Below are 14,348 nucleotides of genomic sequence, written 5' to 3' on the forward strand. Positions count from 1 at the left end.
ATTTACCCCAGCGCTACTAAGATGGTTCTGAATTTTCACTTGCTTAATTTTCATCAGCTCACTCACCCAAAAACTAACGGGGTCTTATTCCAAAATTTTAGATACAATTCCCCCGTTGCTGTTCTTTTTCATCTTGAGAGTCTAAATTGCCATGAATCAACCTTTGAGTCCCCTGTCCCTCCTAATATATTGATATGCAAAATATTTTTTCCATTACATTCCTCTTGAGAGTCCAAATCACTTGAATTACCTCAAAATACAAAAACAAATAATTAATTCTAGGGACAATACCTAAAGATATTACATGAATTTTCTAAAGCAAATCTATATTAAAAATTCAAAAGAAAAGCAGTGAAAACGACAAGATTTTATTTTAATACGACTTGTTCCGCCATTATATTCACACACATTCGAAAAAAAAGGACAAAGGAAAAGAGAAACACACATTAATAGCATCCCTACATTGTCACCACAACTGAACTTATTTAGGGCCCCATACACCTACATTTATAGACTCTTGATATACCAGACACATAGTTTAGATTATAATTTAAATCTACATGGTATAGACTCTATAAATCTATACCATCTACATGGTATAGACTCTTGATATACCAGACACATAGTTTAGATTATAATTTAAATCTACATGGTATAGACTCTATAAATCTATACCATCTACATGGTATAGACTCTTGATATACCAGACACATAGTTTAGATTATAATTTAAATTAGCCAATAATTTTCATACTGTAAGATTCTTTTTTATAAAGTATTTGAAAATGCCAAGAGGAAAGTGGTAGCCCATCATTTACTCCATATTCAAGTCCTCTATATCTGTTTACCGAAAGTGTATTGTAAACAAGAAATAATACATAATTTTCACCCAAGTTCAGCAACCACAACTGAACTTATTTAGGGCCCCATACACCTAAAGGTATAACCGAGCCAGACACATAGAAGCATGAGCTCCTTTTCATTAGACAAGCGCCAAATACATGCACAGATAAAGCCCCTACTGCACAGGCCACTAATTGCAGTCCCTACTTCACATGTCTGATATATTTGCATCATTCAATATAAAAACAAAACTTTAGCAGTTCGACTGCATTAAAACCTTAAGACAATGCAGTGCATAACTAAATTACGCTATTTCGTCTATATAATTTTGTTTAGTGCGTGTGGCTAAACAGAATTGATTGAGTGTGTGTGGCCAAACAGAATTTAGAATTGATTGGGCGTTCTTGCAACAACTTGTACAGCATGGATCAGAGATCAGAATAAACGATAGAAAACTGAAAACCGATTCCTACTTACCTGGAAATCTTAGAAAACATTCCAATTATCCCGTTTTTCCCAGAGATAGAGACATTCAGTTTTAATGAAACTTGCATCATCAGAAAGAACGCATTTTGTTTTTTTGATTAAACGGAGCAGAACTTGCTGATACTCCCCCCCAAATGTTTTTCTGATTCGTAAAAACGCAAAAAAAGGATATAAACAAATTTCTATGCGTTTTGAGTTTTTTGTACCCCCCCCCCCCCCAAAAAAAAAACAACTAACATAATCCTGGATACGACCCTCGGTATGACCCTATCGATTGGTCGATTGAAATTTTAGAATTTTTCCTACAAGTGTAGATAATACCAAGACGAGGACTTGGACAAGGGTTTAGATTTATCTTTTTTTTTTTTTTTTTTTTAGCGGACAGGTATGGAGATGCATCGTAATCCAACGATTTTCCCCCTTATCTTTATATAATAAACGTATTGTGGCCTTTAAAAAATTCACCTCCCCCCAACAAGAAATCAATTACTATGTACACGCCTGAGGTTTAGCATCATAATTACCATAGCTTAATTGCATTTCAATCACAAAGGAACTAAATTACAATAGTAAATACAATTTAAAACTAGATTTGACAAAAAGAGCATAGGACTATTGCATTAGCAAAACAAAAAGAGACAGAAAAAAAAATCTAACTAATGTAGCACACCAAGAATCTCGATTTCAATTGATTACCTCTCAGCAGCATTCGGAAAAAAAACATCATATTTTCTAAATTTAGAGAGAGAAATTCACCAGTTAAAAAAGAAATTCAGTAAGGAATCTGAAAGTACCTTCAGGAACTTAACTTTATTTTTATATTTAAAAATTGTCGAAAGTTACTCAAAGGATAACCCAGCATTCGACCAAAGTTAAAAAATTTAAATAAATAATAAATTTATATTTTTATACCAATATTTAAATAAATCATAAATTAAATAAACAAGTTTTTCATTCCAGGTAAGAGAGAAGTCACTGATGGAGCGGTCAAAAAATAAATATTTATTAAATCCTTGTGATATCAGTTAACTAGCATCTTTAGTATATTAACTTCAGCATAATAATCACCAAATTGGAAAAATATTGAGGCAAATAACTAAATTTGTTATAATTAAGTATTGAGGCATTAACACTCATTAGTTTCATATTTTATTCATACTCATTAAATTACTCACATATTAATAATCAAAATAAATGAAGGTATTAGCTAATAAGCCGTTGCATGTTTACAGTTAATTTCTATTAAACTTGAAATGAACCGGTTTGAAGCTAAAATTTCCATCAGGAAGGTACTCTTAGACTGAAGCTTCTATTCAAAACGACAACCCTGTTTTGGAATAAGGACAGAGTTGTGACGTGAGAAAACGCCAATAGCATTAATTTGCTCAAAAATACGAGTAATTACGATTTTTACTCAATGCTACTCAATTCATCCATGCTCTATTTTGGGGAAAATGTAGCAACTTTTGGATTGTACACAATTAAAAAGAATTGGGTCAGTAGAATATATTCTTTGGTGGTGTATATTTTAACAAATGTGGGAAACAGAAAGGGAAATAGAATTTAGCAGAAGGGGGAGAATGGAGAAGAAGTCGAAGAACCGAATTGAACCCAAATGAGAAGACCTGAACGGAAATTGAAATTGAAAATCAATAGATGTTTCAGGAAATCAATGATTCCCATAGCATTCCAAGCAGTATATTTATAAAAAAAAAATAAAGGAAAACAATAACGCATGGATTAAATGGATTAGCGCCTGGGAACGAGTTTTAAGGGAAAACCTTAAAATTGTTTGATTGAAAAATGAATTGAATATTTCTGCTAAAAAATAAATCGAAAATTGAGCGTAAAAATGATTATTCAGGATTGAATTTCACATATGATAACTAGTAAGCTTTTTTTTTATAATCAATACGGTAAAAATTATTTAGTATTTTTACTAACAGGCAGTAAGGGAAAATTATAAATGGCACTTATTATTATTGGGAAAAAATGTAAATTTAGAAGAGTTAATAGCTTTTTTGTGGCTTTTCGAGAAATTGGTAGCTCCACCCCTTCCCTCCTAAATTTTTTGTCCGACTCGCAAAAACATAAAAAACATGTATACAAACAAATTTTCGATACGCGTTTTAAGCTTTTTCTATTGTAAACACATATTAATTGCCATATATTCAAGCACCCCTTTGCGTTTACAAACATCTCCGCTTCTTAAAAAAAAACGAAAGTTTATGCTCGACAAAAATTGAATCGGAACTACAAAGAAAGGTTCAAACCAACATAATAGACAAATATAATTCTACTTTTGAGTTTACTGTTATTCAGGGTAGCCAAATAAAGCATAGTCAAAGCCGTTCCTATGGTTGGTTGTACCAGCAAAAAAAAAATTGCGCCCCCCCCCTCCCAACTCAAATATGAACAAAAAACCTGAATCAAAGTGAAAAGTTCAACCAAGTGATCAACCCCCAGCCAAATTTGCCCCCAACTTTCGCCCGGCTCTGACCATAGTCAATCCAATTTTTGGGGAAATGGTTCCCCGGACCCCATCTATCCTTGCAGTAAATAGCTTGACAATTAGTTGCACAAACGCCAGATTTAGAAAAATCTTACATAAATTTTAAGGAATTTGAATAAAGGCTTAGGCAAAAAGTCCAATTCGGTGGAAAGAAAAGGACAAAAAAAGTATTTAGATACCTGCTCGTCAAAGATTAATTATTATTTAAAAATTCCAACCATTACTTATATTTAGTTCAGATAATAAGTTACTTAATATCGCCTATAGGTAAAAGAGCCAAAATCGATGTGTGCTGAGTCTACTCTAACTGATCCGGGCTGCGCTTTTGACGTTTCGCTTAAATCAAAAAAGTTGCTTTACCGCCAGTGGCCGTTGATTCATAGATCTCGAATATTCCAACTTTAGATAAATTCAGACAATCAAAATACGATTCCTCAATTTATTTAAAATAAAAACAGCGCTAAGTCTGTGACCTAGTGCTGGAAATACACATAGGGCTAATTGTATTATGAATTTTAACTATAATTTCAAGTTATCATAAGAATTCAAATATGCAGGCATATTTTCGGGGGAGGGGCAACAGTAGAAAACATTTTTATTTGAAAATTTGAATTAGAAGCACTTGTAAATTTAGGATTTTTTTTTGGGGGGGGGGGCAAGAAAACTTCCAACCCGTCCCCTGTGTACGTCCCTGATCATTAAAATGATACTGAAACACGAGATGAGGAATAACCAGGTCCCAAGGTCTCGTTTTCATAACAGAAAAGAAGTCCTTACTACCCTCACGAAAGATAAAATAATATCACACTTGAGTTTATTTTAAGGTCTATCCTTCCCTTCTCCACACATAGCTTTTATTTTTAAAATTACAGGACTTGTTTTTAATTTTACCGTTGACGTATTTTGCATCAACGTCTCCTATTAAATATTTTGCTTCTAAAAGTGATTAGCGGCCTTACATTTAAATTCTCATGCCTAGAGATGTTATACCTAACACGATTTACTTGTTCACTCTTGGACACCTTACCCCGGTACTTACCCCGCTGCTACATTTGCTAAAATTGTATAGAAGCTAAAGCATCTTTTGTAAACTTTACACTACTATCATTTTAATAGATTCAAAGGGAGTTATTACCGCTTAACATAAATAGAAAATTAGCTTGTCATAATTCTAACAAATAAAAACTAATATATAAAACACCCTATTTACAAGATATTTTCCAATTCTTCCAAAGAAATAAACAGATAGTCTATCCAATGCCAGGTAAGACTAATTTATGTTCCTCACTTGAACTATCAATCTTCCAGAGCTAATAATTTCACTTATATACTTTTGCAATAAATATACATACATGTATTCTTTTTTTTTCAAATTTAGCACGTTGAAATAGTAACATTGATGCCTAAATTGCCATTATCAGCAAACAGTTGTGCAATTGAAGTGTCGAAAACTAGGCAATCAGAGTTCATTATTGCCGTGCAAACTCCTTCATGAATGGATCGAGGTGTAGCTTCCCAGGTTAAGCGTCGACGGTGTCCACTCAGCTCCAACCTGAAGAAAAAGAAAAAGCATATTTTCCACCAGCCTGGTTTCCCGAGCTTGCTACGGAAAAAACCCACTAGATCAAAGAGTATGGGTAGCTTATAGGGATGGGAACTGGCGCTAGTGTCAACAAAAAAAAAACTATCAACGCCATCTAGCGTTTGGCGACACTTGTCCTTTCCCCAGTATAGTAATAAGAATAATTAACTTGATTAGTGTAATGGGTAAAATTAGGGTATCCAAAAACTTCAACTAACGATAATCATCAACCCCTAGGAATGGCAATCCCAGGGATATTGAACCTTTTTAAATTAAAGAAGTAATAAAGATGTAATTTTGTTGTCCAAAACAATTCATCCAGCTCTTCACAGATTTCTGTGCAACACGGTAAAGTCAAAGCAGCTTTAAAGTTTGCTTTGATTTCAAGTTGAAAAAAACTTCAACTAACGATAATCATCAACCCCTAGGAATGGCAATCCCAGGGATATTGAACCTTTTTAAATTAAAGAAGTAATAAAGATGTAATTTTGTTGTCCAAAACAATTCATCCAGCTCTTCACAGATTTCTGTACATCACGGTAAAGTCAAAGCAGCTTTAAAGTTTGCTTTGATTTGAAGTTGAAAAAAACTTCAACTAACGATAATCATCAACCCCTAGGAATGGCAATCCCAGGGATATTGAACCTTTTTAAATTAAAGAAGTAATAAAGATGTAATTTTGTTGTCCATAACAATTCATCCAGCTCTTCACAGATTTCTGTACATCACGGTAAAGTCAAAGCAGCTTTGAAGTTTGCTTTGATTTGAAATTGAACGTAAAAGTTGAAAGTTGCTTTACAACTTTGGCGTCCTGTTTTATTCTAGTAACAGTTTTCATCCGGTAAACGCGAAGTTCCTACAGAAAACGTATCCACAGACAAATAGAAGTTTCGGCGGGTACAGAAAGAAGAAAAAAACAACACTTTATCGGTAATCTGTCAGAAATAGGTTATTTCAAAGCAACAAGAAAACTGCTAGCCATCGAGGAGGGCCAAGGCCCCTCCCCCTCCAATGCCCAAATTCCTTTGAGTGCTATTACTGTGAGCAAAAAAAAGAAGAAAAAAAATACCGATCTGCCTCTATCAAACAGTTCGTGGTAACGAACCGTAGTAAGGAGCGACCCGGCTCAATAGCAACCAAAACTCTAAAAAATGAATTTTTTATACCAATAGGTACATCAAAAGAATTGCATTTTAATGCTGATTTTAAATATGTAAGTTTCATCAAGTTTAATCTTACCCATCGAAAGTTACGAGCCTGAGAAAATTTGCCTTATTTTAGAAAATAGGGGAAAACAACCCCTAAAAGTCATACAATCTTAACGAAAATCACACCATCAGATTCAGCGTATCAGAGTATTGTAGAACTCTCAAGCTGTTACCTACAAAAATGTAGAATTTTGTATTTTTTGCCAGAAGGCAGATCATGGATGCGTGTTTATTTGTTTTTTTTTTTTTCCCCGGGGTCGATTCTAAAGGAGAGGGCTCATTCTAAAGGAAATGAAAAGTTCTAGTACACTTTTTAAGTGACCAAATAAATTGGAGGGCACCTAGACCCCCTCCCACGCTAATTATTTTTCCAAAGTCAACGGATAAAAATTCTGAGATAGCCATTTTATTCAGCGTAGTCGAAAAACCTTATAACTATGTCTTTGGGGATGACTTACTCCCCCACAGTCCCCGTGGGAGGGACTGCAAGTTACAAACTTTGACCAGTGCTTACATATAGTAATGGTTTATTAGGAAGTGTACAGACGTTTTCAGGGGGATTTTTCGGTTGGGGGAGGGGCTGAGAAGAGGGGGACACGTTGGAGGAACTTTCCATGGAGGAATTTGTCTAGGGGTAAGAAAATTTCCATGAAGGGAGCGAAGGATTTTCTAGCATTATTTAAAAAAACACAATGAAAAAATAAATATGAAAAAGTTTTTCCAACTGGAAGGAGCAGCATTAAAACTTAAAACGAACAGAAATTATTACGCATATGAGGGGCTCTCCTCCTCCTAATACCTCGTTCTTTACGCTAAAGTATTTTTAGTAATTTCAAGTATTTATTCTACGGCTTTTGTGATTCAGAGGTACTGACGCGGGGGTGAACCCCTCATATATGTAATAATAAAAACATGAGAATACAAAAGTTCGTTACGTAAGCTAATTTGTAAGTTACGTATATCTTTTGCTAATAAAAACAGTCGTAAAAAATTAGAAGTTCTATTTGCCTTTTTAAGTAACCGAAAAATCGGAGGGCAACTAGGCTCCCTCCCCCGCTCCTTTTTTTCTCAAAATCATTCGATCAAAACTATGAGAAAGCCATTTAGCAAAAAAAAAAAAAATAAATATGCAAATTTCGTTTCAATTATTCCTCTGCGGAGAACCAAAATCAAAACATGCATTGATTCAAAAACGTTCAAAAATTCATCAACCTCATCAACGCTCCGCTCTTTACGCCAGGGTTTTTACTGTTTTAAAAAGAACAGTTAAGAGAAAGGGTCAAACTTTAGCGTAAAGAGCGAGTCGTTGAGGAGGAAAAGCCCCTTTCATATACGGAGTAATTTCTGTTCGTTTTAAGTTTTAATGTCGCACCTTACTTTCAGTTCAAAAAAATTGTTTTTTTTTTTTAATTGAACTTAGGAATCAAGACTTCGTTGGCGGTTATAAACTTTGCTAACCGTTGGAATTTTTTCACTAAACTTATTGAACGCTTGAAGAGTTCAAAATAGCTTGTCAATTTTGTCACATTTTCGAGCCAGTTCAAACTAACCCACTATGAATTCTACGGACAACATTCATCATTGACGCGTAGAACCCCAGCTCAGTTTTGTGTAAAAATCTTTGAAAAAACAACATATTATCTTGTCACTATTTGCTGTAAAATGTGCCAATTCTGCAACTATTGACTGTTGCGAAGAAGCAATCAACTATCTACAAGATGCGATGACCTTGCCTCGCTGATCAGACTTAAATATCTTCGTTTTCAGGACAGTAATTCGACCCAGGATTCTAGGCGACAAATTTACCATTCTTTGGTTATTTCTTGGTGGCACATATGAGCTAAGGGTCTCCAAATTTCTGTCATCAGGTGTACACGATCAGAGCACCACGTATGCCGTCATGCGTGGCACAACACCGCAATTCTTAGCACAGTTCCACCATGTTCGACACACCTTCAGCCCACTTGGCATGTGCCACCTGGTGTACGTAATCAGAGCGCCACGTGTGTCGTACAGTTCCCAAATGTGTAGCACTGTCCCCACAACTCTTAGCACAGTTCCTCCACGCTTAGCGCACCTTCACCACACTTAGCACACGCCACCTGGTGCAAGTGGTTTCTACAGTCAATAACCCCTGGGGATGCACAACAAATAGATCTGGACAGATTCAAAGCCCTTTCAAAAATAAAAAACTTGGCGCCCATACATGTAGAGGTTTTGAAGTATCAAATTAGTCAATCTATGCAAAGCAGAAGCCAATTGGTAGCATGTTTCTTGGACGAAAAAGAAAAGAAAAAATGGAGGTATTGAATTACAAGTGGAACCAGTAGAAACAGAGATAAGCATCATATTGACATATTGATGCCCTCATTTTTCACACCTTAAAACAAAAGAGTTGGAAATATAAATCTTAGATATCGGATTTCAGGCTTCGAACCATCAACATAAAACAAGGAAGCTAGTATCTAATGTCTGAGGTATTGCATTTACATGTATTTTGGCTAAGCTATGTAATTACGTGGTACGTGGAGGCAGGACCAGACTGAATAGGTGCGGGGCCTGATTGGATTTATTTTTGCGGGGCCCTCTAAATATATATATTAAATGTTTAAGTAAAATATACATGCATAATAGTTTATGTACATAAAGTAGTTCACGTCCGTAGTGCAATACCTCTATAGCAATACCCCGATTAAATTCAATAAATTTCACATGAGCTTTTACAAGTGTCAGTTTTCTCTATTATAAAATACACGTTATATACCAATGAACACATTAAAACATCTTATCCAGTCATGCAAAACTAAAAAATATATTATAGTTATTTAAGTAACTCATAATTTATTCCTTATCGTCAAAAACAAATTGTTTTAAATTTCAAAATCTTTTTTGTTCATATTGATGATAACATGAGGCACTTTCAAACGCAAGGTCTGATTAGGCCCAATCGCCGTTTATCCACCCTGGGTGGAGATCACTTTACAAGTTGACATATTTGGACATAAAAGGAAGGGGACGTGTTCAAGAGATTCTCCCTAAGGTCGGTCAGAAGAATACCTTTAGGAAACTCTTTTATTTTACTAGATTCGAGCGACACTTGAAAAATATGCAAATTTTCGCAATTCTTTATCAATTTTTCTATTACAATACATTTGTTTTTCAATATAGCCTTCGTCAAGGTCAATATACTTCTTCCGGCATTGCTTCCATCATTTTAGACCCGAAGAATTAGAGAGATCCCTTTATGAGTTGTGTTTTCACTTTTTATTTTGCTTCATTGATGCTATTGTTAACGGGCGCCTTTCGACTGTTCTTTCAGTTTTGGTAACAACAAAAGGCCAAATTAGGTCTTAGATGTGCCAGTCTGTGGTAGGTCTAGGCTACAAGACTTATGTGGCCTCCATTTGCACGAAAGTTTTGTCAAAACTACTTTTATAATATGTGAAGAATCCATTAGGGCGTGAAGGAGCAAAAAACAAGCCCCTTATAGATCTCGAAAAACACTCTTTTGTCCTCTCCCCTACATTGTCGTCAATTGGCAGGTCTGAGATGTGGCAGTCTGTGGTAGGTCTAGGCTACAAGACTTATGTGGCATCCATTTGCACGAAAGTTCTGTCAAAACTACTTTTATAATATGTGAAGAATGCATTGGGGCGTGAAGGAGCAAAAAATTAGCCCCTTATATATTTTAAAAATACTCTTTTGCCCTCTCCCCTACATTGTCGTAAATTGGCAGCCACTGCTCACTAGCCTTTTCACCATAAAACAATTCATAAATTTGCAATATGTACAGATGCTGTCTAAGATGTAAATTAGTTAAACAAAGCTCGAGAATAATGCAGCTAGGCAGCTTATTAAATATACCCTACAGGTTACCTTGTCCACCCAAATAATCATTATAATCAAAGGAGATTACTACGGCTAGTGGTGGTGTTTCTGTCAGTCACTATTGGCATTACTGTCATGAAGAGAGACAATTAATTCTCAAAGTTGGAATCAATTATTGTCCAATTTTCAATACTCGTGACCATGTATTTTATGAGTGTTTGTCGACCAGTTTTTGTTTAGTTGAATACATGGAAGCAGGGTTGCCACCCCTAAGGATTTATCACCATTTCTAGTGATTTTTTTATATTGCTTTAACAAACGTACTAAATCAGCACATAAATCACTAGATTATTGAAGAAAATCACTAAGTCAACCGAAAAATCATTAAAATCCAGTGACTTTTTTGTTTCCACCGGCAACAAACCTATATGGAAGCTTATACGTTGTTTCAAATGTCACCTGAGAAAACTTTATGAAAGATAGGGATCAAATATTTAAAACTGAAAATTCCAGGTATGTCTCAGATTTTTCTTTATAGCCAGTTCTAAGGGGAAACAATGATACAGATATTGTAGGGTACCTCATAGCAAGATTAAATAAAAAAAATTAACATATTTTTTTTTTCAACTGAAAGTAAGGAGCAACATTAAAACTTAAAACGCACAGATACTATTGCATATAAGGAAGGGGCTGCCCCCTCCTCAATACTACTACTACTACTAATAATAATAACTCACGGCAGCACCATGCCACCTGAGGCCGACACAGCTACGCACGCTCCTCCTCCACCTTACTCTTTAAGCTAACGTTTAAATCTTTGTCACAACTCTGTTTTTTAAAGTAATAAAACTTTAGTGTAAAGAATAAGGGATTGAGTAGGGGGCAGAATGAACGAATGTTACATATTTGGAATTGGCATTATAACCAAATTCTTTTTATTTATCTATTGATATCAAAATTTAATTTTTTGAGTTTCAGTTCCTATTGAGCCGCATCGCTCCTCACTTATAGTTCGTTACCACGAACTGTTTGAAATTCATAAGGATTTTGTTAGAGAGAAGTATCCTTATTTAAACAATTAGGGTACAACCGAGCAAGGAAGGGGGCTAGTGGAAATCCACCTGAACAAACATACAACAAAACTAAGAGAGAGGGAAAACCATATTATGATCCGGGAAAACCAGGAATTTGGATGGCAGCGTGGGAAGGGAATAGGAAGGGGGGGGGCTACAGTTTGAACTTTTTTGTATAAATACCAATAAACGAACATTTTTTTGCATATGAACTCATGCATGTATGTAAGAGGCGAGGAATGTTCTGGTGAGGGGCTGTAGCAAAATATTGCAGGTTATATATTTGACTCAGGTAATGAGATTATGCGAAAGCACCTCCTTGTTAATCCAAACAAGAAAAAGAAGAAGAATTAGCATTAGAAAAAAAAGAAAATATCTACAGGTTTCCCAAGATTTTTTTTTTCAATCTGTTTCTTTTTACAGGGCAAAAACTATTATCATAATAGTTAAATAATAAAATGTTAAAAACAGCACATATAGTGGTATCCAGTTATATCACCGCATTATGATTGTGCAAAATATCTACAGGTTTCCCAACAAAAAAAAACAACCTTTTTTTCCATTTGGTCCTTTCTATAGGGAAAAAACTATTATCATAGTACTAATTAAATAAGAAAATGTTAAAAATAGCACATATAGTAGTATCCAGTTATATCATCGTATTATGACTGTGTAAAATATCTACAGGTTTTCCAAGAAAAAAAAAACCTTTTTTCAACTTGTTCCTTTTTATAGGGAACAAACTATTATCATAATAAAATGTTAAAAATAGCACATATAGTGGTATCCAGTTATATCATCGTATTATGACTGTGTAAAACATGTACAGGTTTCCCAGCAAAAAACAATTCGCCTTTTTTCAACTTGTTTTTCAATTGTTTGTCAACAAATTCCCTTTTTTCAATTTGTTCCTTTGTATTGATTAAATAAAAACAAAACTAGTTTTTTTAACTGAAAGTAAGGAGCGACATTAAAGCTTAAAACGAACAGAAATTACTCCGTATATGAAATGGATTGTCCCCTCCGCAATCCCTCGCTCTTTACGCTAAAGTTTTTAATTGTTTTAAAAAGTAGAATTGTGGCAAAGAGTCAAACTTTAGCGTAAAGAGCGAGGGATTGCGGAGGGGACAACCCATTTCATATACGGAGTAATTTCTGTTCGTTTTAAGTTTTAATGTCGCTCCTTACTTTCAGCTAAAAAAATTAGTTTTTTTTATTTAATTTCTGAACGTTTTTGAATTAATGCATGTTTGGTTTTGGCTCTCCGCACATAAATTATTAAAATGAAATTTGTATATTAATTCTTTTTTTGGCTAAATGGCTTCATATGGTATTAATGGCATTAACGCCATTAATATACCATTAATGCCATTTTTTGGCATTAATGCCATTAATTGCATTAATACCATGGCATTAATTGGCATTAATGCCATTAATACAAGTTAATGGTATTAATGTCATTAATGCATGGCATTAATGGTATATTAATTTGGCTATTTGGCTACAGTACTCAAATGTAGTGTACGTCAGCGATTAAACTTGTTCGATCAAATCGAAAGTATGCAGACGCATTACTAGAAAAATAATTCTATTCAATACCTTGTGACGGTGCAGTGGATGAGGCGGTGGCTCCTGTTAATAAGTTCCGAGATTCAATCCCGTTCGCAAAAAAAAATTCACAAGCAGCAGCAAAATGTTGAATAATGTTCTCCCAATATTTTAGGCTAGAAGCCTTTGATATTTGGCTATTATATTGGTTATATATATTATAATATCGATATTTGGCTACAAGTCTTCGGTTGCTTATCTTGTAACCTTTCTCTTTTTGGACTTTTGACTGAATTCTAAGATAATAACAAGAAAAACTTAGAATTGCTTGTGAAAAATTTAGAATTGCTAACATTTTTTTTTGTATTTAAAGAAAAAAAAATCCTAAAGACATTAATATTCAAAAATAAAGCTAAATAACAAGTCAAATGTTGAGCAGCAGCTATAACGTCATACTGTCTGCCCCTCCCTCTCCGAAACCTTTAGATTTTTTTAGTATAATATCCTATTCTTCATTCACTGAGTCACCTCTTGTTAGCGTTTTATTTCCAAATCTAACCCTACAAAATAAATTCCTTCATGTATACCTGGTTAAAACGCCCCCCACCCCTCTCACTCGCTCTCCATAGCTCTTCCCCTAAAATGATTGGAAGCATACAATATTAAAATCCTTTGTTTTTATTGCCTAAAAAAGCATATTTTTTAAATCTCATTAAACTCATAATTTTTTGTTTATTTCATTTAATTTTTATATTAGACGTCAGCAATACTCCAATATGGAAGGGTAGAAAATTGAAGAACTGTAGACTCTAAACCGGCAAAATAAAAGTGTATCAAACAGTTCGTGGTAACGAACTGTAGTAAGGAGCGATCCGGCTCAATAGTAACCAAAACTCTAAAAAATTGAATTTTGATATCAATAGCTACATAAAAAGAATCGCATTTTAATGCTGATTTTAAATATATAAGTTTCATCAAGTTTAGTCTTACCCATTAAAAGTTACGAGCCTGGGAAAATTTGCCTTATTTAGGAAAATAGGGGGAAACACCCCCTAAAAGTCGTAGGATCTTAACGAAAATGACACCATCAGATTCAGCGTATCAGAGAACCCTACTGTAGAAGTTTCAAGCTCCTATCTACAAAAATGTGGTATTTTGCATTTTTTGCCAGAAGACAAATCACGGGTGCGTGTTTATTTGTTTTTTTTTTTTTTTGTTTTTTTTTTTTCCCAGGGGTGATCGTAACGACCAGTGGTTCTAGAATTTCAC

The 14,348-nt window shown here is 34.5% G+C and overlaps 1 protein-coding gene across 1 annotated transcript in view; it reads right to left on the reverse strand.

The window, feature by feature from the left end:
- Positions 1-1,678: 1,678 nt before the first annotated feature.
- Positions 1,679-14,348, reverse strand: part of LOC136033224 (E3 ubiquitin-protein ligase Siah1-like) — a 43,321-nt gene continuing 30,651 nt past the window's right edge. The window contains exon 5 of the mRNA XM_065713936.1: positions 1,679-5,392. Within this exon, the coding sequence (XP_065570008.1) occupies positions 5,215-5,392 (178 nt within the window). The 3' untranslated portion in view covers positions 1,679-5,214. The remainder of the gene's footprint in view (positions 5,393-14,348) is intronic.

Source organism: Artemia franciscana, chromosome 11 (assembly GCF_032884065.1).
Source record: "Artemia franciscana chromosome 11, ASM3288406v1, whole genome shotgun sequence".
Classification (NCBI taxonomy): Eukaryota; Metazoa; Arthropoda; class Branchiopoda; order Anostraca; family Artemiidae; genus Artemia; species Artemia franciscana.